This window comes from Monodelphis domestica, chromosome 2, assembly GCF_027887165.1.
Source record: "Monodelphis domestica isolate mMonDom1 chromosome 2, mMonDom1.pri, whole genome shotgun sequence".
Taxonomy (NCBI): Eukaryota; Metazoa; Chordata; class Mammalia; order Didelphimorphia; family Didelphidae; genus Monodelphis; species Monodelphis domestica.
Genome location: NC_077228.1, coordinates 172,672,586 through 172,700,556, shown reverse-complemented (window position 1 = coordinate 172,700,556; position 27,971 = coordinate 172,672,586). Strand labels below are relative to the sequence as shown.

The following is a 27,971-nucleotide window of genomic DNA, read 5'->3' as shown; positions in this document are numbered from 1 at the left end:
AGCGGTCTTAGTGCCGCCTCTGCTGCTAATTATAGGGTTCCGCCCTTCCCAGGACCCGAGGCCTGGAGATGGGGGAAACTGAGGCACGAAAGACTCAACATGGACTTCCCGGAGGTTTTCCCTGGAGAAGAAGGAATGCACTGAGATGAGCTAAGGAGAGAAGGATGCAGGACATGGGGTAACTCTAAAGGGCATGAGCAGAAGGAGTAAGTTGGAGAAATTCTCTAGAGGGAGATCCTCTTTACCCATCATTTCCTTAGCCTCGCCCCTCCCCACAGCATAAAGGAGATGCCCAGGCAGTCCTAGATGTAGAAAAGTTTTCTTCTGTCTCCTTTTCCCTTTACAAAGACAAAACATAACAAGACCCCTCCTCTGCCCTTCTGTCTCCTACATGAACAGGGTGGGGAGAGAGTGGGATGGGGAGTGGGGGGCCAGTGGTGGTGCAAAGGATTGGATTACAAGACTGCAGAGGCTCAAGGGTTAAGACCTTCGCTTTGCCCCGCACAAAGATGGCGGATGACACCTTTCCCGCCCCTCCATCTCCCGCTCCCCAAATCCCCCCCTCTCCCGCCCCCCGCCCTCTACATAGGTTTCCGTCACTTCCGCCCCGCCGTGGCCGAAACTGACACAAAGTAGCGGCCCGAGGCCCAGGGGGGAGCTGGGGCTGTAGCTGGGGTGGGGGGGCGGGAGCCCGCGGGGAGCCGAGCGCTCCCCGGCCCAGCCCCCGGCATGGGCAGGACAGGGCCACCGGGGCCGGGCGCAGGGCGCTGAGCGCAGAGGAGAGGTGAGGGGGCAGCGAAACCCCGGGGGTGTGTAGTGCGGGGGTGTTCAAGTGGGGAAAGGGGGTTGAGTCGAGGGCTTCGGGAGAGGACTGAGCACGGAGTGGCTCGGGGATGATGATGAGTAGGGATAGAGGAGGGGAAGACTCAGGTCTTCCCCCCCTCCCCCCTGGCTATAGATAGGTTTGGAAAGGGGTAGATAGAGGAGGGGGAAATGGAGGAGCAGAGATGAAGCTAGAGGAGAAGATCGGGGGATCTGGGAAGCAGCTGGGGAGGACAAGCCCGGGAGGAAACGGAATTTTTAGGGAGGAGAGAGAAAAGGTGGGGTAATATGGAGCGAGGTGAAATGGAAGGAGGGGGGAACTGATGACTGGGTTGAAAGAGGGTTGTTTTAGCACCCTTGGTAATAAAAGTAGCTATGGAAGCTAGGAAGAGCTAGGTGGGGTGGTCGATGAGATAACTGGGAACTAGGAAATTCGAATTTTGGAGAGCTGGGAGAAAAAGCTCAAAGAGGGGAGGGGAATGGAGATAAAGTTTCGTGCGAGGAGAGATTTGGGACTGAGGAAGTGATAATTGAAGAAAAAGATTTGCGAAAGAGCAGGCACCTGGAGATATTGTGATGTTTGGTTAAAAAGGAGTTTGGGGCGCTTTAGGACTAACAGTGCTTTTTATGTTTGAATGTATGATAGGTAGAAAAACTGAAAATGGAGGGAGAATGAGGCAGTGAAGCTTAAAGAACAGAATTGATAGAGAGGGCCAAATTCCTTTGTAAGGCGGGGGTGGGGGGTTACTTCCCATGTTAACATTGGGGAGAAGCAGATATTGAACAGTGGAAGGAAACTAGGAGCTATGGACTTTAGGAGGTGGGTAAATGGGAAAAGCAGTGATATAGGATCTCTGGATTCCATTTTCTTTCCTATTTATACTTAGAAATATCCTTACATACCTGTTTCAAGATTCTCTGGAAGGGACATTTGGGAGACAGGCTATCTCTGGGGAGAGGGTAATATCTTGTCTTAAGAAGAGGACTTATCACAACTATTCTCCCTCTCTTCAGCCCAGCTACTTTCCCATTGGTAGCTATTTATACACAGTGGGTGTCTCTAGAATGGAGTCGGGGGATGTTCCAGATGGAAGGGTAATTAGGCAGCCAGGCTTGACCCTGAACAGTCTCTGAGGCTAGGCTGACTCTAGAGAGGAAGGTGAGGTCCGATTCCCTTTGCCATGATCTCCCCCATTCTTCCTCCAGGTTTAGAGTCCCTGAAACTGGATAGATTTGGGGTGAGAGGACTCCCAAGGGCTGGGAGTTTAATTTTCCAGTCTGAATCTCCCTTGAGTCTGAGAGATTGAAATAATTTTCTTGGCAGAGACCGGAGGCATCCAAGGCTCCTGAGAGGAGTTTATGTCTCTAATTAACCATCTCCCATAGGATTCCCTCCCCAGGACCTGATAGTGGTCTCCAAATTGCCTTCAAACCTAGGGTGGGGCTGGGACTAGTGATGGAGTCACTAGAACCTCGTGATGTCCTCCCATTCTCTCCCCTCACCCCCATCACCACACCCACCTGTGAGTCATCCCCCAGACAGGGTGGGGTTGGTATCTCTAAAATGTGGATAAGGCTTTGTATCTCCTACAATTTCTGAACTAGATACCTCTAGGTTCTGAAGTTAGGAAGTGGGACAGGGCAAACCTCCTGGCCAACTTGATCCCTGACTTGGGATTTGAGGTGGGACTGAGCCAGTTTAGGGAGAACATGGTATGTGTGTGACTGGGCTCCAGCCAGAGTCTGTAATTACATAGGTTGAGTAGACAGGCAATTAGTATCTCTTGGGGCTGACAGGCTGTAGGGTGTGTCTCATAGACAGAGAGGGAGGGAAAGTCTCCACCCCTGGCATAAAGGAAAAAGGAGGTGGTGAAAGGGGCTGGTACTAGCTTCACAACTTTCTCTGGTCCAGGCTTAGGTAGGGAGATGCTTCCAACAGCCCCTTGTTGGACAAGCCATTTAAAACTCTTTGGGATACATGAGGGGAGTGGAGAGAGAAGAAAAGAAAAACATAACAGAAATGTCCCAGTACGTACCCTGGTCCCTTGTTCTCTGGGCAGGAATAGAGTTTTTTTATGTTCCCAGGCTAGGTGTTGGTGGTGGGGCAGTTCCCTGCTAGAACTTTTGTCGACTTCTCCATCAACCAGAGGAAAGAGAGCCAGTTATCTAGCCCCATTCTAAGAGGAAGAGGTTTGGGTGCTACTTGTACAGGAAGTGAGGGCCACACCTCTGATGTGAGAGCCTTTGGAGGAGGTAATCACAAGAGCTCCAGGAATGGGAGGAAAGGAAGCAGGGGCCTGAAGGGTGGGACTTGCCCTCTTCCGGATACTCTGGCAGGTGCTTCCTGGCATACCCTATAAAACTCCCTTAATCCTTGTCCTTGGGGGACTCTAATTTCTAGAAAATACTCTCTGAGATTTCTCTGCTACATGTATAGGGCAGGCATCTGCCTCCTTGAGAACCTTGGAGACTCCCCAAAGACAAAGCCCAGTTTGTTCTCCATTCCCTGCTCTTCTCCCTTTAGAAGTAAGGATACTTTCTTTTTGGCAGCTGAGGCCCCTGGTGAAGTGTCACCAAGATGATCATAGAGAGAGGGAAATGAAGTACAGGGTAAGCTTGAGACCACCGAGTGAGCAGGACAGATAGGACTAGGGGCTGAAGGGATGGATTTGGGAAAACCAGGATTTGGGAAATTATTTAATTTTATAACCTATGGATAAGGCCCTCCTTGGAGCCAGGGATACACATTTTCAAATAAAAAAAAGACAGTTTCTGTTCTCAGGGAACTTTGAGTTTAATAGGGGAGAAGAGGTACAGAATATATATGTATATATATATATATAATACAAGTTAGAATATAATTAAAAGCACACAGTTTTTATTAAGTGCAGAGGAGGTGTTTAATAAATGTTTGTTCAAGTAACTGTATTTAAAGTTCATTAAGGGGACAGCTGAAGAGATAGGAAATAGCACTTGAGCTTGGTCATAAAGGCACAAGGATGACCTGGTTTGGAAATGTGTGTATGGGGTGGGGAGGAGGGTGAGTCCATAGAGTGTCAGTCAGTAAACTTTTCATTAAGCACCTACTATGGACCAGACTCTATGCTAGGGATACTAAGAAAGGCCAAAGACAATCCCTACCCTCTTGGAGCTCACAATGGAATGGGGGAGATAACATGCAAACAACTATGGACAAACTATATACAGGATAAATAGGAAATAATCTACAGAAGGAAGGTAGTATAACTAAGAGGTATTGAGAGAGGCCTCTTGGGAAAGGCGAAATTTTAGTTGGGATTCCAAGTAAGCCAGGAGACAGAGATGAGGAGGTAGAGCCCATTCCATGCATGGATGACAGCCAGTGAAAATAGCCAGAGTCAGGAATGGAGTGGCTTGTTTGAGAACAACAAGGAGGCCAGTGTCAGTGGATTGAAGAGTATGTGTGTGTAGTGGTGTAAGGTGCAATTAGACTGGAAAACTGTGTATGTGTATTTGTGTAAGTTATGAACGGCTATGTACACTAGAGGATTTTATATTTAGTCCTGAATATGATAGGGAGCTACTGAATTTTACTGAGGGAGGGTGTGTGTGTGTGTGTGTGTGTGTGTGTGTGTGTGTGTGTGTGTGTGTGTGTGTGTGTGTGTGTGTGTGTGAGAGAGAGAGAGAGAGAGAGAGAGAGAGAGAGAGAGTGAGAGACAGAGAGATTTTGAACCTTTAGAAAAATCACTTTAGCACCTTAGTGGAGCATGTACTGAACTGGGGGAAAGATTTGTGGCAAGCAGGTCAGCCAGCAGGGAATTACAAAAATCTAGATGTAAGATGTAGATCTACAGAATGGGGTAGGGCCAACATCAGAAAAGAAAAGGGAATATAGTGTAGAGATGTTCTAAAGGTAAAATCAGCAGGCCTTGGTAATGGATTGGACATGGTGTGTGATAGTGAGGAATCAAGGGTGACATCTAACTTTTGAGTCTTTGAGGGGGGTCTTTGAGAAAACTTGTACAACAGTAGTAGGGAAGTTTGGAAGAAGCAGGGAAAGATTATGAGTTTAGTTTTGATAATGTTTAGTGATGGGCATCCAGTTCTAGATGTCAGGTCTTGATATATCCCCCCCTTCTTCCTACAGGATCTCCCATGGGCTTGCCAGGACTGCTGTGGGTGAGATGGCATTGTGTACAAAAAAGCGCCCCCCAGGTAAGGAGGTAGGGTGGGATGGCTCTTTGTAATCACTGTAGGAATGTTATTAATGCTCAAAGGGTAGTAGGAAAACAATAATTGGTCCAAAGTGAAGTAGAGTCAGTAATACTAGGCTTGACCTCTCTACCTTCATGCAAAAACTGAAATGGAAAAAACAAACAGCACTTTAGTATCTAGTAGTAGATGCCTAAATAATGATTGGACGGCTCTTCTTCAAATCACTCTCTCTGTAAACCGAGGCAAAGTGCTGGCCCTGGGAGTCAGGAGGACCAGAATTAAAATCTGGCCCCAGATATTTACTAACTGTGTGACTGGGGCAAATAATTTAATCCTGTTTGCCTAAAAATAAATTTTAGAAACTATTTCTATAAGTCTCAGTTTCTTAAAAAGTAAAATAAGGGCATTAGACTGATTTCTCTGGTCCTTTTCCAATCTGAATTCTATGTTCCTATATATCTGAAGTCCCAAATCTAACAGGATTGGGGCTAGGGAAATGCCGAGTTCACTTTCTTCATGTTAGGAGGGAGTACTTCCTGCTGCTGGTAGTGGAGTGAGGCCAGTTGTAGGGAGGAAGGGTTGGAGGTAGAGTGGTGAGAAAGTCGCTGGATCTGTAGCTGGGATGGAATCCCGAACCCACGATATCACCTCGAATTACTTTCCCACACAAAACCTGAGTTTGATTGTCTGCAAAATGAGGTGGTATTACCAATTGAATTGTAAGCTTTCTCCTGCTAAATTAACGTTATATACTCATCTGAAGCTCCCCGTAAAATAGGTGTTAATATTCTAATCTTTGAGCAAACAAAAACCACCGAGATAAGGGGTTTACCGGGGTCACACAGCACCTTTTGAGTGTGTAGCAGTGAGACCAGCGCCAAGCCAGTCACCGTGCTATTTTCTCCTCCATCTTCATCACATTTTCCATTCTCTGGCGTAACAAGTCTCTCTGGGTTCTTCGTTTTCCCTCTTTCCTACCTTTTACCAAACCCCATCCTTTCTTTCTCCCACTCCCACCCCCACCTATTTTTCTCTTCTCCATTCCACCTCCCCCCCGCCCTGCGGCCTCCCTCCCCCCCACCCCCAAGAGGAGCTTCCCTGCTGCGGGAGCTGGTTGGAAGCGGTTGCCCTTGGAGACGACTGCGATTCCGTAACCGGACTGGCTAATCCCGTAGAGATGGGAGGTGGAGGGGCGGGGAGGAGAGGTGGGGCTCGCGCGTTCTTTTTCGTCTACGCCGTGCTGGCAAGTGGGTTCTCCCTGCAGTCGTGGGAAGGGGCGGGACTCTGCGCACGCACGCCTGCGCGCGCCAGCCCCTCTGCGCGCGTTGTTGGGGGCGGTTGGGGGCGGGGCTGGATGGGGAGGTGAGGGGAGGGGGCGTGCTGGGGGCGGTGGCGGCGACTGAGCGCGCTGCGGCCGCTGGGATGGCCGGGGAGGCTAGTGCGGCGCGCTCCTGGCGGCGGGGGCTCCCCTCAGAGCGGCCGCTGCTCCCTCTCCTCCCCGGGGGGCCTCCCGCCCGCCTCCTCCTCCTCCTCCTTCTCCATTGAGGAGACTGGGAGGGAGGGAGGGACCCCGCGAACTGCCTGCACCCCTCACTACAGCCGGGAACATGACGGTCCCCAAGGAGATGCCCGAGAAGTGGTCCCGGGCAGGGGTGCCCCCAGCCTGGAGCCGAAAGAAACCCTCCTGGGGGACAGGTAACGGCAGGGATTGCTCCTCATTCACCCCGACCCAAGATTTCTTCCTAACCGTCTCCCTCCCTCTGCTTTTGTGACTTCATCCTCTCATCCCATTTCTGTGACCTTCTCTATCCTATCCCAATAACCCCACAAAATCATGTGTGGCCCCTCCATCCTGTCTTTCTGGTTCCTCCATCCCATCTCTGTGGTCCATTCCATCTTCTGGGTCTCCCATTCCCTTCCTGGGACTTTCTTGTCCCAACTCTGGGACCTCCCCATTTTATTTCTGTGCCCCCCACTTCATATCTATGACTCCCCCCATCCCAGCTGTGCCCTCATCCTATTACTGTGACCTCTTCATCTGGCAGCCGCTCTCTATGGGGCTCCCTTCCCAACTCATCTGTGCATTACCCCATCTTTGTTTGGCCCCTCTTCTCATTTCTATGACCTTCCATCCTATCTTTGCCTTTCTCCCACTTTCTGACTTCCTAATTCCATTTCTGTGGCCCCCACAACCTCATCTATGGCTGCCTCCATTCCATCTCTCTGACCTCCCCATCCTATCACTATGATACCTTCCATGTCTCTGACCACTCATCCCTTATCTGCAATCCCTTTTATTTGTTACCCTTCCTTCTTCTGACTCTTCTTTCTGTGACATCCCAATATGAAAACCCCTCTGCTTTAGTCCTTTGCCCCTCCATCATATTTCTGTGACTGCCACTAATTGCTACATTTCTATGACTCCCATCTTTATAACCCCTTCAATGCTAACCCTTAACCCATTTATTTCCCCCCCATTCCAACCCACCACATTTTTAATTATAGTTCTCTTGGATACTTCCACTCAGATTTCTTTTTCTTCCCTTCTTATGACCTTTCATGCCCTTCCATGATCATTGACCTTCCTAATCACCTCATTCTCTAAAGTTCCTTCCCCCTCCACCCCTCTTCTCCCAGGTCTTATGGAACTGCTGGCTAGTACTGTGTCCACTTAGTTTACTCTCCTTATTTCTCCTTGCTTTTTTGGAAGTCTGGGTGGGGGAGGGGCAGTGGTGCAGAGCCAGCAGAGTTCCAGGTTGGGGCTCTCTGTGGTTCAAGGGGACAGAAAGGGGAAAGCTCTGTTGGGAAATTATTAAGTGAAAGTGACAGAGCAGGGAAAAGATGTAAGAGATGCTCTTAGTTGATGTTTAGCACTGCAGTATGTTCTGCAGGTGGTATACTGGCACTCTCCCCTCCTTTCTTCCTACCTCCTGCTTAGATCTCTCTCAGGTCTGGAAAAGGCCAAATTGCTGACTAAGGCAGCAAAAGTCCTTATATACTCCCTCTCTTTCTTAGCCTGAGGGTCACAGTAACCTGTGGGTATAAGTTGGTACTGAGGTAACCATTTACTGGTTAGCCCTACAGTTCACTATGACTGGAGTTTGGGGGACTGATCCGTCCCTTTTGACAACTAAAGCCTATTTAGGATTCCTAAAAGGGGTTTAGAATAAATATGTTGGACATATTCCTGGTAAACATCATTTAAGGCATGTGTTTGGGAGAGGGAGCATGGGATGATATAGGGGGTTATAGCTGGAGAGCTAGAGAATAACTGCTCTAACTGCATTCCTTTCTTCCCTTCATCCTCTTTTTCACTGCCCCCCCAAGTCTCTGTTTGATTCTGCATGACCCATATCCCTGACCTCCCCCCTCCCTCTGACTTGAAGATGAGCTTTGAAATAAGCTGATGTCATCATGGGCCAGTAAGGAGCCAGTCTTGGTGACATGTGACAGTCAGTGGCTCCTGTTGGGGAGACTGCACGTGGGGCTGGGACACTGCAGCAGCAGCTTAGCTCCTAGGGGCACTATGACTCTTCTGTTTATCTAGTGCTTCCCTTCTCCCACCCCTTATCACCTCCATTTGAGTGAGTAGGGTAGTGCTTTGTACTAAAGTAGGGAAAATATATAGAGAAAGGGCAAAGGGACTTTTTCTTTACCTGTCACCCCTTCTTGAATAAGGTAAAAGCTAAAACAAAGGGATCTGGGGGATTCCCAAATAGCATTATTTTAAGCTAGTTGAGCCCTGCAAGGAGAATAGGTTAAAAAATGTGAGTGCCAGCAATTGAAATGCATATTGGGGAAAAGAGAGAGCTTTATTGGCTGTGGCATCTTGCATAGCATGGGTAATTCATGCATGGTTATGTGTTGGGAGGAGAAATTTATGGATGTAGCCCTTTCCCTCAGGAATAGGGGTTACAATACGCAGAAGGGGCCGAGTGTTCTAAGAGGAAAGTGAAACCCCTGCAGAATGGAGTAGGGGTTATAAGATAGGAGGTTGGGCCTAGAGCTGACCCTGCTGACACTCATTATTGTGTCTGTTGTAGAGGAAGAGAGGCGGGCCCGGGCCAATGACCGAGAATATAATGAGAAGTTCCAATATGCGGTGAGTGACTTTCCACCAGTAAAGGAAAGATGTCAAAGTGAGAATGTGTAGTCTAGAACTGTTGTGGGACTAGCTTCCTCAGCCACTTACATCTGTTGCTGCTCATGCATTTTTCACTTAGTTATGTTTCAGGGGCATAGGATGTAGCCCACCCATGCTCATCTGCTACCCCCACCCTTTCCCTGCCACAGAGTAACTGCATCAAGACCTCCAAGTACAACATTGTCACCTTCCTGCCTGTCAACCTCTTTGAACAGTTCCAGGAAGTTGCCAATACCTACTTCTTGTTCCTCCTCATTCTACAGGTGAGTGACCATAATACTGTATGCTGCATTAACCTCAGAAAAGCAGAGGAAGGTAGAGAAGGAAATGAGAGGAGTGAGGCAAGGCAACTGAAGAGAAATACATTTTTTTTCCCTTTGTAGTTGATCCCACAGATCTCTTCCCTGTCCTGGTTCACCACCATTGTGCCTTTGGTTCTTGTCCTTACCATCACAGCTGTAAAAGATGCCACTGATGATTATGTGAGTCACTTTCCGTCCTCTATTCTTTACTCCCGCCTCCCAACAAAAGTTAGTGGATACCTTGGTGTGCTGAAGTTGACCCATTCAGGGCATGTCCACCCAGAACAAAATGGTATCACCCTGGGAGGTCTTTGTTCTAGTCATTACAAAAAGCCATCTTAATTTGGAAACTGGGAGGCAAGAAGGAGCTGAGGGGTTACAGTGTCCTTCATCTCTTAGGTCTTTCTTTTCTCTGTAGTTCCGTCACAAGAGTGATAACCAGGTGAATAACCGCCAGTCTCAGGTGCTGATCAGTGGGATGTGAGTACCTATCTAAGGAAGGAGGCTCTGGGCATGGATGGCCTCTCTCTAAGAACTAGATTGGTCTCTGATGCTGCTTTTTTTTTTCTTCTGCAGCCTCCAGCAAGAACAATGGATGAATGTCCGTGTTGGGGATATTATAAAGCTAGAAAATAACCAGTTTGTGGCGGTAAGAAACAGAGTAACACTCTGGGCATGTAAGATTCTTTCTAACCTTTGGCAGAATAGGATGGTTACTCTATATATGGATGTCTGCACTGACTACACTCCCCTCTCTTCCCAGCTAGTGACTGGGAGTCAGGAAGACCTGAGTTCAAATCCAACCTCAGACACTTACTAGTTGTGTGACCCTGGGCAAGTCATGCAATCTCTGTCTGCTTCAGTTTCTTCTCTGTAAATTGGTGATGATAATAATAGCATCTACATTCCAGGGCTGTTCTGAGGATAAGGTAAGCACTTATAAAGCACTTTGCAAACCTTAAAGTGCCAAATAAATGCTAGCTATTATTATCTTGACCAACCTCTTGCTGAACCAACTCTATACAAACTTCTACCTGAATGTTTTTCCCCCCGTTTTATTGCTGACCATATCATTTGCCTTCTTTGCTTCTATTCCTGTGGTGCTGAATGGAGCTAGAGAAGTTTATAAAACTGGGTGCACTACAAATTTATATGATCTAATTTGAACCGAGTCTTACTGCAGTAGACAATCTTTGCAAATGGATTTATTGTTCCATTCTTCACAGTGGTTGTTCCAAATTTTCTGATCTCCCCTGACATCCCTCATGTCATTCCCTCAACTGAGGACCTTTTCTCATGAAAAAAATTAGAAGTTCTTTTTAAAGGAGGCAGCTAGGTGACTTGGGATAGAGTACTAGGCCTGGAGTAAGGAAGACCTGAGTTCAAATCTGGCCTCAGACACTTTCTGGCTTTGTGACCCTGGGCAAATCACTTAACCCTGCTTGCCTCAGTTTTCTCACCTATAGAGTGTGCTGAAGAAGGAAAATGGCAAACCAGTCTAATATCTTTGCCAAGAAAACCCCAAGTGGAGAAATGAAGAGTCAGACATGACTGTATTACCAACTACCTCTTAAAGATCTTGAATTCATTAGTCTATAGGCATCTCAAATGCAACATTTCCAAAAAGGAATTCATTATTTCTGTCCCCTCCAAATGTTCCCTTTTTCCATACTTTTCCTGTTAACTTTGGGGCTGGCACTCAGGCACCTAGGCTCACAACCTCAGGGTCACCTCTGAAACACTTTAATCCCTTGTGGATCCAGTTTGTCACCAAGTTTTATTATTTCTACCTTCACAGCATCTCTTAGATGTGCCCTTCTACCCATTCACATAGACACTGCTATAGGCAGGCCCTTTGCCTCTCAACTGAACTATTGCAATGGCCTTCTAATTGGTCTCTCTGCTTCAAGTCCTTCCTTATTCCTATCCATTTTCCACGTAAGCTGACAGAGTGATCTTCCTAAGCCCGGATTTGACCACGTCTCTCCCCTATTTAATAAATTCCATATGTTCAGAATCAAATATAGAATCTTATTTTTGGCTTTTAAAATCCTTCAGAGTCTAGCCTCTTCCTATCTTTCAGATCTTCTTATTCTTTACTACCCTTCCCAGTTCATACATACCGTGAGATACAGCTACATTGGCTTACTTACTGTTTTTTGTACAAGATACTCTTATTTCCCATCTCTGTACCTTTGCACTGGCTGATTTCTATGCCCCGGATGCTGTGATCCTCACCTCCAACTTTTAGCTCATTTTCCTATTTTCCTTCAAGAGACACCCCAACAGGAGCAGCTATAAGTGGATCAGTGTCCTAGAGATGGAAGTCCTGGGTTCAAAACTGACCTCAGACATTTCCTAGCTGTATGATCCTGGGAAAGTCACTTAACCCAAATTGCCTAGCCCTTGTGGTTCTTCTGTCTTACAACTGATTCTTAGTATCAATTCTAAGACAGAAGCTAAGAGCTAAAAAAAAAAAAGACCCTCCTTCTACAGGAGGCTTTTCTTGCTATACCTAGCTGCTAGTGTCTACCCTTTTGAGATTTCTTTCCATCTGCTCTGTATACATCTTGTATATGTACTTAATTATCTTCATGTGTATCTCCCCCATTAAAATAGGAGCTCCTTAAGGGGTAGTATTTGTTTTTGTTTTTGTTTTGTTTTGGTTTTGTCTTTCATTGAATCCTCAGAACTTGGCTCATAGTAAATGCTTTACACATATTTATTTTTAAAAACTCTTTACTTTCCGTCTTAGAATCAATACTCTGTATTAGTTCTAAGGCAGAAGAGCAGTAAGAGCTAGGCAATAAGGGGATTAAATGACTTGCCCAGGGTCACATAGCTAGGAAGTATCTGAGGCTAGATTTGAACCCAGTACCTCCTGTCTCTGGGCCTGGCTTTCAATCTACTGAGCCACCAAGCTGTCCCAATACCTATTTATTAACTGACTGACTGCTTTCCTCTTAAAAAAAAAAAAGAAAGAAAAGAAATGTTTTCCAAGTGGTACCTCTGTATTTTTTCCTGTGAGGTTTGGGCCCCATTCTATTTCTTCCCTATTCAAATATGTAAGAAGATTCAGAACTTTTTGCAATAGGAGTTTAATTCAGGGCAAGGATGATGCTTTTGGGATGAAGGCTCCCCATCAGCTCATGGAATTCTGTCTACAGGCGGATCTCCTTCTCCTCTCCAGTAGTGAACCCCATGGATTGTGCTACATAGAAACAGCGGAATTAGATGGGTAAGTAGCAAAATAGATGTATTAACCTAAACTCACATCTCCTTTCCTACAGTGATTTAAAAAAAATGACTTGGTAATATGTTCCTAGTTCTAGATTTTTTATATGCTTGGGAATTGAGGGATAAGAGGGGTTTTGGAAACAGAGGTGAGCAGTCAGACCCCTCTGTGATTGCCCTCTGTGATCTACATGGGCAGAATGTAGGGGAGAAGAAAGTTAGAATTCAGAAGAACTATCATTCCAGGGAGACCAACATGAAAGTACGACAGGCCATTCCTGTGACCTCAGAATTGGGGGACATCAATAAGCTAGCCAAATTTGATGGTGAGTAGAAGTGGGAGGGCCAGTCTTGGCAGGACAGGGTGGATTGGTGGGATGTGTTTCAATCTTTCCTCTTTTTTTGTTTCGTTAGCTTTTGGCTACTTGGAAGTTTTTTTGGGAAGTCACCATGGGTTATAAATTCCTCCCATTGCTGTGTGTGCTGGGAAAGGCTTGGAATCTTGACACTAGTCTGCTTTCTTTTCCCAGTTTGGCTGCTTCTTGGTATGTTAACCATGGCTGGGCCAGTAACACCATTGTCTTTACTTCAGGTGAAGTTATCTGTGAACCCCCTAACAACAAGCTGGATAAGTTCAGTGGCACCCTTTATTGGAAGGAGAACAAGTTTCCTCTGAGCAACCAGAACATGCTACTTCGGGGTTGCGTGCTCCGCAACACTGAGTGGTGCTTTGGGCTGGTCATCTTTGCAGGTGAGCCTCCCAGAATCCATGGGGTTGATTGAGAGACACTTATGGGGGTAGGTAGGTGGCTCAGTGGATAAAGTGCCAGGTCTGGAGACAGAAGGTCCTGGATTCAAATGTGGCCTCAGATACTTCCTAACTGTGTAACCCTGGGCAAGTCATTTAATATCAGTTGCCTCATCCTTACTGGTTTTCTGCCTTGGAACTGATACTTAGTATTGATTTTAAGATACATGATAAGGGTTGAGAGAGACAGAGAGAGAGTTAGAGTTAAGAATTTTTAACCCAGTGCTTGGGATAAATGGCAGGAAAGACATTGGATTGATAGAATAGAAAAGGGTAAGGCTCAGATTTTAGCAATATAACCTGCATTTGCTAGAGTTTTTGGTGAGGTTCTAGATTTCCAGAGATGAGGACAGAATCATTTATTTAAGTTTACCAACTTATTTCCTTTTAGGTCCTGACACAAAGTTGATGCAAAACAGTGGTAGAACAAAGTTCAAGAGGACCAGCATTGACCGTCTGATGAATACGCTGGTGCTCTGGGTAAGGCTGGACATGTCTGGGGATTTTGTGTCTCCTTTGGTCTCTTTTCTCTGACTGGAATTCCAGTTTTGAGTTTTGGTTTAAAGGTCACTGGCAAAATATCCAGCCAAAGCCTGTGTTTACTTCAGGGTCTTTTAGACCTTGAAAATGTTACAAGAACCTTAGTAAACACACAGGAATCAATAACAAAGATAATCACAGTAAATCTCTCCTGGATCCCAGCTGTGTGGATGACCCAGTAAGGCATGCACCCTAATACAGCTTTTTAGTCGGACCTTGAGGGTTGTTTTTGCTTTGATTGATTACAGTTTTGCGTTGGAAAGGAGAAGGAATTATGTAGAAAACATCACTGTTTTGGAAGGGAATAATGGGGTCTCTCTTTTACTCTTTCTCAGGATAAAGAGCCCTAGAAGGAACATTTTCTACTTAATTCTGGCCATTTCTAAAATTTTCTCCTGCTTCGTTAAAAAATCTGAGGACTGCTCCCCTTTTTGTACCCCTCTGCCCACTCCTGACACACTCTAGGAAGCCTGACGCCAACTTCTGTGGTGAAGGAGCTTCCTCCCTGGGCCTGATCAGGCTTGTTGGCTGACTTTGCCTGTGTTAATATGGCAGAGATTGATGCTCAGTGGATTTGGCCCGCCCCCTGGTGGCCTCGGAACCCTGTACCATTGCCAACTTTTGTGAGCTTCAGATTTAGCCCAAGTAAGCAGGGAAGCTGCCCCCTGTTTGATGGGTAGCCAGAGAGGAAGTGGTGCTTCTTTCCACCTTGTTGGCATTTGGCTAGGAGTAGTTTCATGGTAGGAAGGTGACTTTCCGCTACCAAGGAGAGCTGAGCCCCCTTTCCCTTCTCCAACAGATCTTCGGCTTCTTGGTCTGCATGGGAGTGATCCTGGCTATCGGTAATGCCATCTGGGAGTATGAGGTCGGAGTACGCTTCCAGGTCTACCTGCCATGGGATGAGGCAGTGGACAGTGCCTTTTTCTCCGGCTTTCTCTCCTTCTGGTCCTACATAATCATCCTCAACACTGTGGTGCCCATTTCACTCTATGTCAGGTAGGTATTCACCCTGCCTCGGAAATACCAGGAGCCCCTTAGCAATTCTTTATATTTATGAGGCTGTATAATTCCTTGCAATCCTTACAATACAAAAAAGTAAAACATTAAGCCATTTTCTTTGTAGTATACCTCTTACCTCATACCACAAGAATGAGGTACTTTGTGATGTATTTGTATGGAAACCAAGTTAATTAAACAAATTGGACACATGTTATCTACATGCAAGGCATTGAACTGGGCACTTTGGAGACCATTGTCCCTGCCCTGAAAGAGTTTATAACCCACCAAAACTATGCATAAATAACTTTGGTATATGGTGTTATGAAATGAATAGTGCAAAGAAAATGGCATGGGAGTCCAGAAAAGGAAGACATTGCTTCTGGGTGGCGTGAGCAGGAAAAGCGTTTTGGAGGAGGTGGGATGTTTGAAGACTAAGTATTATGAATAGAACAAGGGTTTGAGGGTATTCAAAATGAAGGGAATCATGGCATAAATAGAATTGGTAAGGGGCAAGGTTGATCAGAAAATCTTAACTATTCTTGTTTGGCTAGAATTTGGGATAAATATTGGGTAGTAGAGACAGATAAGCTTGGATAGATAGTTTAGACCCAAATTATAGAGATTTGCATGCTAGACTCTGATGAATTTTACTTTATTCAATAGGCCTTGAAAAGACACTGAAAATTGGTGAATAGTAAATATCATAATAGTTCTTTAGGAAAATCAGTCATGTTGGGGCAGCTGTGTGGCTCAGTGGATTGAGAGCCAGGCCTAGAGATGGGAGGTCCTGTGTTCAAATCTGGCCTCAGACACTTCCCAGCTGTGTGATACTCAGCAAGTCATTAACCCCCATTGCCTAACCCTTATAACTCTTCTGTCTTAAAATCAATACTAAGTATTGATTCCAAGATGGAAGGTAAGGGTTTGAAAAGAAGAAGGAAAAAAAAAAGAAACTCAGTTATGTGAAATTGGTTGGAGTTCATAAGAATCAGTAGAGAAAGACGGGGATTTAGTGTGTGTTATATTGGCAAGAACGCTGTACTCTGAGTTCTCATGGTGGCACTACTGTTGTTTGGCAATGTGACCTTGGGCAGGGCTCTTAGCTTGTCTGCACCCCCTTCACTATGGGATTGGACCAAAAGATCTCTAATCCTGAAAATGGATGATGATTCTGGACATTTCCTTTCTTCCTAATTGCCTTGGACTTGAGAATTTGTCTGAAAGCAATTTTGCAGGTACCTTGAAAAAAAATCCTCAGGTCTGCCACCTTTTGTTATAGCCCATTAAAGCACTTCTTAAGTCTTCCACATACTAGTGATCTGGCAGGAGAATAGTTAATGTGAGGAATATGGAAGGAAGAGCCTTAACTTTGAGAAATGAACCCAGAGATGAATGGAGCTCTGGGTTCTAGTTCTGACTGTACCACTCATTGACTCTCTGACCACAGGCAAATCATAATATCCCAGCAAACCCATTTTCTCACATGAAAAGTGAGGTTTATGTCCTCCCTACTTCATAAGAATGTTGGGAAAAGCAAAGGAGCCAATAGGAACACACTGAAATAAATAAAACACTTCAGATAACATGTAGAAATATGCACAAATGTTTGCTCATCTAAAGCCTAATTTCTCTTCTTGCCTGAACCTCCAGGCCCATACTTATTTCCATGGTTACTAACAAGGGATGGCTTCTACATCTCTTCTCTGAGCTCTTTCTATGTTCTTAGTGGCCACCCAAGAAAGATTCTTTCTCAGTGGGAGTAGAGAGGGTGAATAAAGTTTCTTTATAATAAAGTCAGCTTTTTAAAAGAAATCATTGAGATCTTTGTTCTTGTATTTTGTAGAGGTTTAAAACAATTAAAACTATATATAGTTTTTTTTTGTAGTCCCTTCTGAATAGCATGCCTAGGAGAAGCCTTCCTGGTAACATTAAGATGGCTCAGTGGATTGAAGCCAGGACTGGAGATGGGAGACTTCTGAGTTCAAATCTAGCCTCAGATACTCTGGGCTAGTCACTTGACCCCAATTGCCTAGCCCTTATTGCTCTTCTTCCTTGGAACCAACATAGTATTGATTCTAAGATGGAAAGGAAGGGTAAAAAAAGAAAAAAGCACATACATTTAAGCAAAATAAATGGAAGAATTAACTATGTATGATAATGTATACCTCATTCTCTACCTCTAGCCCACCACCTCTCAATTGAGAGGAGAGAGGCATATTTTATTTTATTTTAAAATCCTTACCTTCTATCTTGGAATCTATACTGTGTACTGATTCCAAGGCAGAAGAGTTAAGCAATGGGGGTCAAGTGACTTGCCCAGGGTCACAGAGCTAGGAAGTGTCTGAGGCCAGATTTTAACTTGGGACCTCCTGTCTCTAGGCCTGGCTCTCAATCCACTGAGCCATCCGGCCTCGGCATATTGTATGATTAGACCTTTGGATTTAAGATTAGTCATTGTATTGATCTTGGTCAAGAAAAGGTCCTCTTCTCAAGTCTCATCAGGTTGAAATGGGGTGTAAGGGCTGTTTGGCTAGCTAAGCAGCACATTTTTAGGCGATTTTATTGATAACTCTGATTTTTCCTAGTATTTTAATTGACTTTTGATAGGATCCATAATCAGGGTTGGGAACAGGATACCAAAGATGATAATGATCTCAGTGGTGAACTGCACCAGCCTCCCTTTAGGTCTCTTTTTTCTTCTAGAAATAGGACTTTTTGTAGAAGGAAAACATATGACATCACTTGTTTATATGGGTAAATGATTTGTTGTTTTGGTTTTAAAAGTTTCTTCTATTACAAAAATAAACAAGATGGAAATAGGTTTTGAGTGATAATACATGTAAAACACAGTGGAATTGCTTGTCAACTGGAGAGGGGAAGGGAAGAGGGGAGGGAGAGAAAGAACGTGAATTATCTAACCCTGGAAAACTTATGTGTAGATTTGTTACTGTAATGAAATAAAGAAATAAAGAAAATTTAAAGAATAAAAAATAGAAATAGGACTTTTCCTGAAATACTAATTGCCCATCTCTCCCAGGTAATTGTAGTAAAACATATAAAAGTGTTTCAAAAAGTTAAAAAAAAATAACTTTTCATATGTAAAATTGTGTGAACCTCCAAGATTTTTTTTTTGTTCCCTGCCTCCTCCAGATTTGGTTCTATATTAATTTCAGAGAGCTTCAGAATAGGTGTGGTGTTAAAAAACCAGGTTATAAGCCATAATCATGCCTTGCATTTGAGAGGTCAAGAAATCCTGTCCAGAACCTTCTTTTTGGTTCTTTCCACAATGCAGTTTGCTGGCATGCCCAACAACCTCACTATTTTTCTCTTTTCTTTTTCCCCTCTCATACTTTCTCTTGTTTTTTTCTCTGCATGGTTTCTGTCATTATTAGCCCTGAGGTAAGAACGAAGTTCCCTTTAGTTAGCAGTCCTTCCTCTTCCTTTACCTGTGGTCCTCCTGCCTGCTTTGGTCTTTCCACTTTTCTGTCTGGAGAGAGACTTGCGGGCAGGGGTTGGGGTGGTTCCTTTGCCATATATAAGTGGCCAACCCCATCCCTGGGCTCTACTTCCCCTTCCTGCTCCCAGGTTCCTGCATCATTCTTGTTTCTCCCCTGGCAGATGTCCTTGGTAGAAGTCTGCAGCTAATGAATGTCCTGTGGTTCATGTGGGTGGTGTTCCTTCTCCCTCGTCCTGTTAGAGATTGAAGTCTCCAGGGATGGTCCTAAGGCTCGTCTCCTTCTCCATCCCCCCCCCTCCCCATGCAGTGTGGAAGTGATCCGCCTGGGCCATAGCTACTTCATCAACTGGGACAAGAAGATGTACTGCATGAAGAAACGCACACCCGCTGAGGCCCGCACTACCACCCTGAATGAGGAGCTGGGCCAAGTGGAGTACATCTTCTCTGACAAGACGGGCACCCTCACCCAGAACATTATGATCTTCAATAAGTGTTCCATCTATGGGCGAAGCTACGGTGAGGCCCTCAAGGGGAGCCTGGGTTCAGAGAGGGGGAGGGGATTTGGGGCTCTTGTCCTCAGTTGGAGGTTTTTCCTTTATTTGGGGAATTTGCTTCTCCTGATGTGGACTGAAATGAAGACCTCCATAAGGGTCAATTTGAAGTCCTATTTGGGGCAGGAGATGTGAATAGTTCTTCCCTTATACTCTGTTCATGTTGTTGCCCTGGTCCTAGCTCCAGGGTATGGGGAGTTCCTTGACTGTCAGATATGAAGCCCGAGAAACTGGCCACTGAGTGGCATTTGGGGGCTGAACTCTGAGTCTCCAGGTGGATCCGTAGGCAGTACCTATTGGCTGCTACACAAGGGGCCTTGTGAGTCTGGGATGTGGCCTTGGATTTTCTTATGTGCCTGTAGACTGGCTGCCACACTGTTGTGGCCCTTGTAGTTGAGTTGCTGGGACAGCATGGAGAGGAGCTGATGTCTTTGCAGAGCTTAAGTCCCTGTAGTGTCTGCTTTGGGCACTAACCTTAATGTAATGGCCGGCTGTCATTTGGGCTTTTGGGGTTTTTTTAAAGTGTGGACCTGATAGAGTAGAGGCTTTTTGGGAATCATGGATGAATATTAAAATGAGAGTTGTCTATGGGAAGAATGCTGAGTGTTGGGTGGAATATATGATGACGTCTTCTAAGTCAGCTAGTTTTATAATGTAAGTATATGAGTTCTTTTGGAAAGATTTGGGTACAGGGCTTCATGTGCCTGCCAGATTTTATGGGCCTGCTTCTTGGCTTTTGTGATAGAAAGTTTCCTCTCTCCCCTCTCCTTCTGCTCTGGAATACTCAGTCTAATGCTCTCTCTTAACTGTCCCGGGATGTGTGTGGTTGGCAGGTGATGTCTTCGATGTCCTGGGACACAAGGCTGAATTGGGAGAGGTAGGGCCCAATCTCATTTATTATTCTGATGTTATTAAACATGGACAAGGTTCAAATATATAAGCTGTTACAGCTAGTAGTAATCTAAGGACAAGTCTTATTGGGAGGAAATATGGGAATGCTAACTTGGTCTGATGACTAGTGCTAACCTGTACCTCATTAATGGCCTGTCTTCAAGGAACTGAAGGGGAAGCAGCTAGATCTGGTTAGAAGCATGTTAGTTTTCAAAAGGGATTTTGGCAGTGGGAGAAGAATCTCGGGGTGCACACTGGAGAAGCATAGGAGAGGGGGACGAAGTTTCACTGAAACTTAGTCAGGTAACCTTATTTGTGGATCGTGTGACCATACTTAAACTCAACTGGTGTCTGTTCTAGAGGCCTGAGCCCATTGACTTCTCTTTCAACCCCCTGGCTGACAAGAAATTCTTATTCTGGGACCCAAGCCTGCTGGAAGCAGTGAAGGTGGGGGACCCCCACACTCATGAGTTCTTTCGGCTCCTTTCACTGTGCCACACTGTCATGTCTGAAGAAAAGAATGAAGGTGAGGAGAGGAGCTAGGCTCATTAGTTGTGTTCTTTTTGTTCTTGTTGTTCTACCATGAATCTAGGCTCTGGCTTCCTGAATATGTTAGTATACTTGAGTGAGAGACTATTCAGAGTGAGCTTGCTTTGTCCTTTCCAGGGGAACTGTACTACAAAGCCCAGTCCCCAGATGAGGGGGCACTGGTCACCGCGGCCAGGAACTTTGGCTTTGTGTTCCGCTCACGCACTCCAAAGACAATCACCGTTCACGAGATGGGCAAAGCCATCACTTACCAGCTCCTGGCCATTCTGGACTTCAATAATATTCGCAAACGCATGTCAGTCATAGGTGAGATTAGGACCTGGGACATTGTTGGGGGGTAGTTCTGTCCAGGAGTGGGGGAAATCCTGCATACTGAGGTGGGTCTGGGCTAAGGGATACATGATATCTGGAGTCAGAATATAGGAGAGGACATTATGGGAGTCTCTTTCTGCTTGAATCTTTCTGGCAACTTCTTTCCCAAATACAGTGCGGAATTCAGAGGGTAAGATTCGACTGTATTGCAAAGGAGCTGACACTATCTTATTGGAGAGACTTCATCCATCCAACCATGAACTGCTTAACACCACCACTGATCATCTGAATGTGAGTGTGGGGAGAGGATGAGGCACTGTAATTTCCTACCAACTCTGAGCACCTTTCTGAGGTCCAAGTTGTTTTGATTCCTGGTTTGTCTTACAGGAATATGCAGGGGATGGGCTGCGGACTTTGGTACTGGCCTACAAAGATCTGGAAGAAGATTACTATGAAGAATGGGCAGAAAGACGACTTCGAGCTAGCTTGGCCCAGGACAGCAGGGAGGACAGACTGGCTAGTGTCTATGATGAAGTTGAAAATGACATGATGGTATGGGGCACAGGGACCTGTATTCTGGGGGCTGTGGATGGAAAACATTGATGAGACCTCATCCCTCCTTAATTGTGGTCTTTTTCAGCTGTTGGGTGCAACAGCCATTGAGGACAAGTTACAGCAAGGGGTCCCAGAGACAATTGCTCTTCTGACTCTGGCCAATATTAAGATTTGGGTGCTAACTGGAGATAAGCAAGGTGAGACTGCTTGTGTGAGGCAGGCTTGATTATTTATTGAACTCATTTTTTTTCCTTCTCTGCTGAATTGATCCCTCTGGTGAAGAAAACTGGAGTTTATAGATCTTACAGTTGCTCAATTCCTGTATTGATTATCTCCTGAATACCCCTTTCCCATCTCCCAGGACAGAGAAGATTCTGCTCACTCCCATTGCTTCTTGTCTACTAAATCTTAAAGCTTCTCTCTTGCTAGAGACTGCAGTAAATATTGGCTACTCCTGCAAGATGCTGACGGATGACATGACAGAAGTGTTTATTGTCACTGGACACACTGTTCTGGAGGTGCGGGAGGAACTCAGGTGAGAAACCTGCCCTGGTGGTGGGGATGGCACTATCTGCTTCATGGTGGTGGGGTGATAGGTAGTAGGCCAGCTTGGTCAAAACTGGGAAGTTTCCTTGCCCTTGTTTAGACTGAATTCAAAGTTCTTATTCCCTTAGGAAATGCCGTAGTACATGCTTCTGCTCAACTTAGCTTGTTCTTTTTCCCTGTTTAGGAAAGCTCGAGAGAAGATGATGGAATCATCTCGAACAGTGGGCAATGGCTTCTCTTACCAGGAGAAGCTTTCCTCTTCCAAACTCACCTCTGTCCTGGAGGCTATCGCTGGAGAGTATGCCCTGGTCATCAATGGTCATAGCCTGGTAAGGGAAAACTATCCCATGTCTCAGACCTGAAGCTCTCCTGTGGGCTTCACCCTATGGAGTTTGGACAGTCAGAAAAACAGAGGATATCATTATCTAGATTCCTGAGATTTCTCCATACAATCTTCATCTACTAGTCTGCCCTCATTCAGCTTGCCTTCTGAGGAAATTGATGGTGGTGGTTGGGGGAGTGAATGAGTTTCTAGATGAGAACTAGGGGTGTCTGAGACATGTCTTTTATCTCCTAGGCCCACGCCCTGGAAGCTGATATGGAGCTGGAGTTCCTGGAGACAGCCTGTGCTTGCAAAGCAGTCATTTGCTGCCGGGTGACCCCCTTGCAGAAGGCCCAGGTGGTAGAACTGGTGAAGAAGTACAAGAAAGCTGTGACCCTTGCCATTGGGGATGGTGCCAATGATGTCAGCATGATCAAGAGTGAGAGCAGGCTGATGGGGGTGTATTTTCCTTTTCTGAGTCTCTTGGGTTCATGGGATTCCAGCTTTTGGGAACAAGGTTAAAGGGAGCAGGGGATGGCCCGGGACTGGGTTTGTGGATTTCTTGACCTTGCCACCTTTTCTCTCTGTAGCTGCCCACATTGGAGTGGGGATCAGTGGACAGGAAGGGATCCAAGCCGTGCTGGCCTCAGATTACTCCTTCTCTCAGTTCAAGTTCCTGCAGCGCCTTCTGCTGGTGCACGGGCGTTGGTCCTACCTACGCATGTGCAAGTTCCTTTGTTATTTCTTCTATAAGAATTTTGCTTTCACCATGGTCCACTTCTGGTTTGGCTTCTTCTGCGGCTTCTCGGCCCAGGTATTGAATACTTACAGTCATTCCCTGTGCTTGGCTTTAGAGAGGGAGATGAGGAGGGCCTCTAAGCAGCTTCTTTAGTTGAGATGGTACCCTCCCATCAGTTGTCCTCATCTCGATCCTCTCTTTTCCTCCCTCCCTTTCTGTAGACCGTCTATGATCAATATTTCATCACACTCTATAACATTGTCTACACCTCGCTTCCAGTCCTGGCCATGGGGGTCTTTGATCAGGTATGGGATTGCTGATGGTTAAGGGGACTCACAGTGGGATGGTCTCCTGAATAATTCTGTAAAACTGGAAGCAAGGGGCATTATATCAACAGCCATTGCCTGCTTATGTAAGAAGCAAGTTCATTTGGCTGGGGAGGACAGGTGCCACTGTGTGAACTGCACTCGTTTGACCTGTTGCTGAGACCCTGTCTCCTTGAACTTGTTGGTTAAATACCAGAATGTCTTTGTGAGGGGGTGCACACAGCTGGCTTTTTACTAAATCCATTTGGCAGAGGATCTGGGAGCGGGGAAAGAGAAAGGAGACTGGTTTGGGACTTTGGTTAGCTGACGCCCAGGCTGAATTTAGGGTGACACATTTCCTTGTGAACCTTAAACTGTGACTACTCCAATCCTAGCATGAGTCATCCTTTTACAGGATGTACCTGAACAGCGGAGCATGGAGTACCCCAAACTCTATGAACCAGGCCAGCTCAACCTTCTTTTCAACAAGCGGGAGTTCTTCATCTGCATAGCCCAAGGCATCTATACTTCAGTACTCATGTTCTTCATCCCCTATGGGGTGTTTGCCGAAGCCACTCGAGATGACGGCACTCAGTTGGCTGACTACCAGTCCTTTGCTGTCACTGTGGCCACCTCATTGGTCATTGTAGTCAGTGTGCAGGTAGGGAGCACCCCAGCATGTTGTGTGCCTTCTTCCCCACCATGACCCTGGGTAAAGTTGACCTTGCTCAGTTGGCCAGCTTTCCAATCTGGGCTTTTTTCGTGGTGGGGCTCCCATGGTGTATGCTCTTCTGGTCGTTATGGTTTCATTCCTTTGGTTTGTGGTCTCTGGTTGCCCTTTCTTCTTTTGATTCCCTTTCTCCTTCCCAGATTGGGCTGGATACAGGTTACTGGACAGCTATCAACCACTTCTTCATCTGGGGAAGCTTGGCTGTTTACTTTGCCATCCTCTTTGCCATGCACAGCAAGGGGCTTTTTGAGATGTTTCCCAACCAGTTCCGATTTGTGGGTGAGTCCCCAGAACCCCATTTTGGATGAGTAAGAGAACTAAAAATTGCCTAGGGCCAGCCCAGCTGAGGTACCCAGTGTCTTCCCTATTGATTTTATAATTAATTCAGTCAAATATTTATCATGTGTCACTACTGGGTTACCGCCAATCTGTTAGGCACTCTGGGAGATATTAAGAGAATTGAGACATCTTCTGCACCTTCAAGGAGCATAGTCTAATGGAGATAAGGTTTATACAAATAAGAACATTACAGTACAGCTTATAATAAAGGTGGTGGCAGAATCAATAATATCCTAAGTATTCAAAAGAGACAGAGTATTTCTGACTGGGGAAATCAAGGAAAGCTTTTTGGAGGAGTTGACATTTTTAGTGGTCTTTGAGGGATAGATAGGATGTTGACAGAGACTGTGCCAAAGATTGTGGGAGTGGGCAGCAATCCAGTCTGATTTGTTGCTTAGATTATGTGTGGAGTAGTAGAAGGAAGGAACATGGAGAAGGGAGTTTGGGGTCAGAGTAGTTGTCTTTGAGGGGTAACTGAGGAGTCTCAATGTAATTAGAGAGAGAAAAGTCACAAAAGGTTTTTGATTTGAGGATGGATGATGTCTTAGTGCTTTAGGCAGACGAATATGGCAGGTTGGATTGGAGGGGAAAGAATAAAGTTAGGAGAGGCTATTGTAACTAGAGTGGTGACCTGGCAAGGAAAGGATGGATGGATAGATGGAAAAGATTGTGAAGGAAGAATGAATGGGACATGGTGACTAGTTGGATGAGGGGAATGAGAGAACCAATCCTGGGATTTGGAGTCTAGGAGACAGAACCTGTGGTCCTGTTAGGAGGAGTAGGGAAGGTTGTCGCTTTGCCTTTCCCTTAGCTTCCCTGGTCCCGCGGGCTGACAGCTGTTTTTCACTCCATAGGTAATGCCCAGAACACGCTGGCTCAGCCCACAGTCTGGTTCACCATTGTGCTCACCACCGTGGTCTGCATCATGCCCGTGGTAGCCTTCCGCTTCCTCAAGTTAGACCTCAAACCTGAGCTTTCAGACACGGTGAGAAGCCAGACGTGTTTGTGTGGGGTGGGGCAGGGAGAGCCCAGCTTTTTGTGAAATGAAAGCATATTGTGGTCAGTCCATGTGAGCCTGTGGTTTCTGGACTGCCCCGGGGTCAGGGACGGATCAGTGGCACTCAGTTGCCCCTTTCTCTTCACTCTGTTTGCCCTCTTTCAGGCCAGGCCAGAGCTCTGGCTGTAGCTGTCATAGCATCCCTGCTCCTTTCCCTCGCTTCCTTCACAGCCCTCTTCTCTTACGAGGTAGACTCCTGACCTTTTCTCTTTTTGTTATCTGTTAGGTCCGCTATACGCAGCTGGTGAGGAAGAAACAGAAGGCCCAGCACCGATGCATGCGGCGGGTGGGCCGCACAGGTTCTCGGCGCTCTGGCTATGCCTTCTCCCACCAGGAGGGATTTGGGGAGCTCATCATGTCTGGAAAAAACATGCGGCTCAGTTCTCTTGCCCTCTCTAGTTTCACCACGCGCTCCAGTTCCAGCTGGATTGAGACCCTGCGTCGGAAGAAGAGCGACAGCGCCAGCAGCCCCAGTGGCGGGGCCGATAAGCCCCTCAAAGGCTGATGGGCCACAACCTGGGATACCCCTGTGGCGGTGACCAGGGATGTACCGAGACTCTGACTCTGCTTGGGTGTTGGACTTGCCACCTAGGTGCCAGCCGGGCACTGAGGATACAGTGCCTGAGAAGCTGTTTCTGGTTTCCCTTTTGCTGGCTGGTGTCCCCCTTGGTCTCTCCACCACCATTCTTATTCCTTCCTTTTTGCTGTTCCCACCAAGAATGGCTGAGAGCATCCTCAGCTGAGGGCCTCAGAAGTAGGCCAGTGGAGAGGATGGAGGTACTGAGAACAGAGCTGGTGTCAGAGAGGACCCATTTCAACAGGGGATATAGAACCAGATATGGAACCAAAAACAACCAAAACGAAGGAGCTTTTAGAGAAAGAGGGCTGTTCCCATTCTGCCTGGGAGTCCACAGGTTGGGTGGATGAAAGGGGAAAGTGGGACTCACTAAATCTTATTTTTTTACTCCGAATCCTCAGAGGGGACCGCAAGATCCCCTGTTCCTGAATTACACAAGAATGTATTCTGCTGGGAAGCCCGGAACCTTTGGGGCCTGGGGCCCCTCAAACCTTGTCACGTGTCACTTGTAGGTTCATGTTTGTGTTTGGTTTGGTTTATCTTCTTATTTGGTAGGCGGAGGAGGCCATTAGAGTCATTTATATGTTCTGGTTGGTATCCTGACTCCTGAGGAAGAAAGCTGGTGCACATGGTGCCCCTCTCAGAGTCTAGGCCCTACGTGGGTGTGGGAGGCACATGCACAGGAGCCATTGTCTTGAGGGCATTTTGTTTGACCCCATCTAGTAGTTTTGGAGTAACTGGATCTGACAGGAATAGGAGATATTGACCCCTTCCCTCTCTCTCAACTTGGGGTTCAAGTGCTGTATGTCCCCTCCTGTCCTAGGACCAAGCCCTTGGGATCCTTGCCTGTACCCCTGGTGCACAGGGACCAGGGGAATGCCAGCTGGGCCTGTGGGGTGGTGGGGAATACACTCAAGCCTTTATTAAGCTGCAGCCAAGAAGAACTTTGGCCCAGAAGAAAAAGGTGTGGGCTTTGCTTCATTTTACCTATAGATCCAGAATTTCTCTAGTAGTTCAACTCTTTCCCTCAGCACCCCCACATCTGGCCCTGTCCTAATCTCTGTTTACAGAGGCCATTTGGTCACAGTAGCAAGGGGAACTTGACCCAGCTACTCCTCACTGCTGCTTCTTTCTCCTCTGAACACGAATTAGGCAATCCTCAACCCTCCAGCAGCCCTGGGGTGGGAAGCGTGGCTGGGCCATGCTTTAGTTCTGAATCATGCCTTGCCCACTCCCAGCGGCCTCTGAAGGAGCTACTTTCTTGGGCCCAGGTTGTAGGCTGTTTCTTGTCCCCATTCCTCATGGTACCATGCATAGCTCCAGCAGAGGACTCGGTGGTTCTGGGCCTGGGGAGGAAAGGAAAGATGGGTCTGAGCCTGACCCTGGGGTCAGCACGGACTGAACCTGGGTTTGGAAGGTTGGCTCGGTCACTTTGTACTGTGCCCTCAGTGCCCACACTGATTGTTTTCCTCCATTACCAAATCAACTTTGGGCAAACCTCTTTGAGGGATGGGGGTGGATTTTAATGGTTTGGAGGAACAGTTTTACTGCGGCCCAGGGAAATGGGGCCTGGAGTGGGGGAAGGAGTCGAGAGAAGAATGACCTCGTCAGTCACGTAGTCTACAAGCTTCACATCATGTCTGTCTTTGTGTCTCTCTCAAGGCGAGAGTCTGATTTTTATACCAAAGAGGAAATGATTTTTTTTAATGTTTGGTTTGTCTAATATATATATACATACATGTGTATATATATGTGTGTGTATGCATACACACAGTTATATATTATTTTTGGTTCTCTCTCATTTTTTAGGGAGGGGGGAAGTGCTAAGTTGCATTGAGCTGTAATTAAGGAACATTCCATATAATTTATGACACATTTCTATACTTGCAAAATTGTATCATTTTATGGGTATAAAGAGAAAGCCTTTTATAAAATTACTGTTTCTGAGAATGTGTCAAACGTCTTTTTTTCTGGGATTTAACAAGATGGATTGTGCAA

At 46.2% G+C, this 27,971-nt stretch overlaps 1 protein-coding gene across 4 annotated transcripts; it reads left to right on the top strand.

Moving 5' to 3' along the window:
* The first annotated feature begins 30 nt into the window (after positions 1 to 30).
* On the top strand, positions 31 to 27,923 carry ATP8B2 (ATPase phospholipid transporting 8B2). 4 transcript variants are annotated; one of them, XM_007481991.3, is made up of 29 exons: positions 31 to 206; positions 4,949 to 5,016; positions 6,616 to 6,711; positions 9,060 to 9,118; positions 9,310 to 9,423; positions 9,544 to 9,642; positions 9,881 to 9,942; positions 10,039 to 10,111; positions 12,630 to 12,700; positions 12,943 to 13,022; positions 13,289 to 13,447; positions 13,896 to 13,984; positions 14,844 to 15,040; positions 18,808 to 19,016; positions 19,885 to 19,928; positions 20,303 to 20,468; positions 20,609 to 20,797; positions 20,979 to 21,094; positions 21,191 to 21,355; positions 21,444 to 21,555; positions 21,788 to 21,893; positions 22,089 to 22,233; positions 22,482 to 22,665; positions 22,817 to 23,040; positions 23,187 to 23,270; positions 23,686 to 23,931; positions 24,141 to 24,279; positions 25,194 to 25,324; positions 25,623 to 27,923. In XM_007481991.3, the coding sequence occupies exons 2-29, from the start codon at positions 4,986 to 4,988 to the stop codon at positions 25,899 to 25,901; spliced, it is 3,669 nt and encodes a 1,222-aa protein (XP_007482053.1). In that variant the 5' UTR covers positions 31 to 206; positions 4,949 to 4,985; the 3' UTR covers positions 25,902 to 27,923. The 4 variants fall into 4 exon arrangements, with proteins under 4 accessions (XP_007482053.1, XP_056672313.1, XP_007482052.1 ...); XM_007481990.3 differs by lacking the exon at positions 31 to 206 and adding an exon at positions 623 to 784; XM_056816335.1 differs by lacking the exon at positions 6,616 to 6,711 and having other exon boundaries at positions 34 to 206.
* Positions 27,924 to 27,971: the final 48 nt, after the last annotated feature.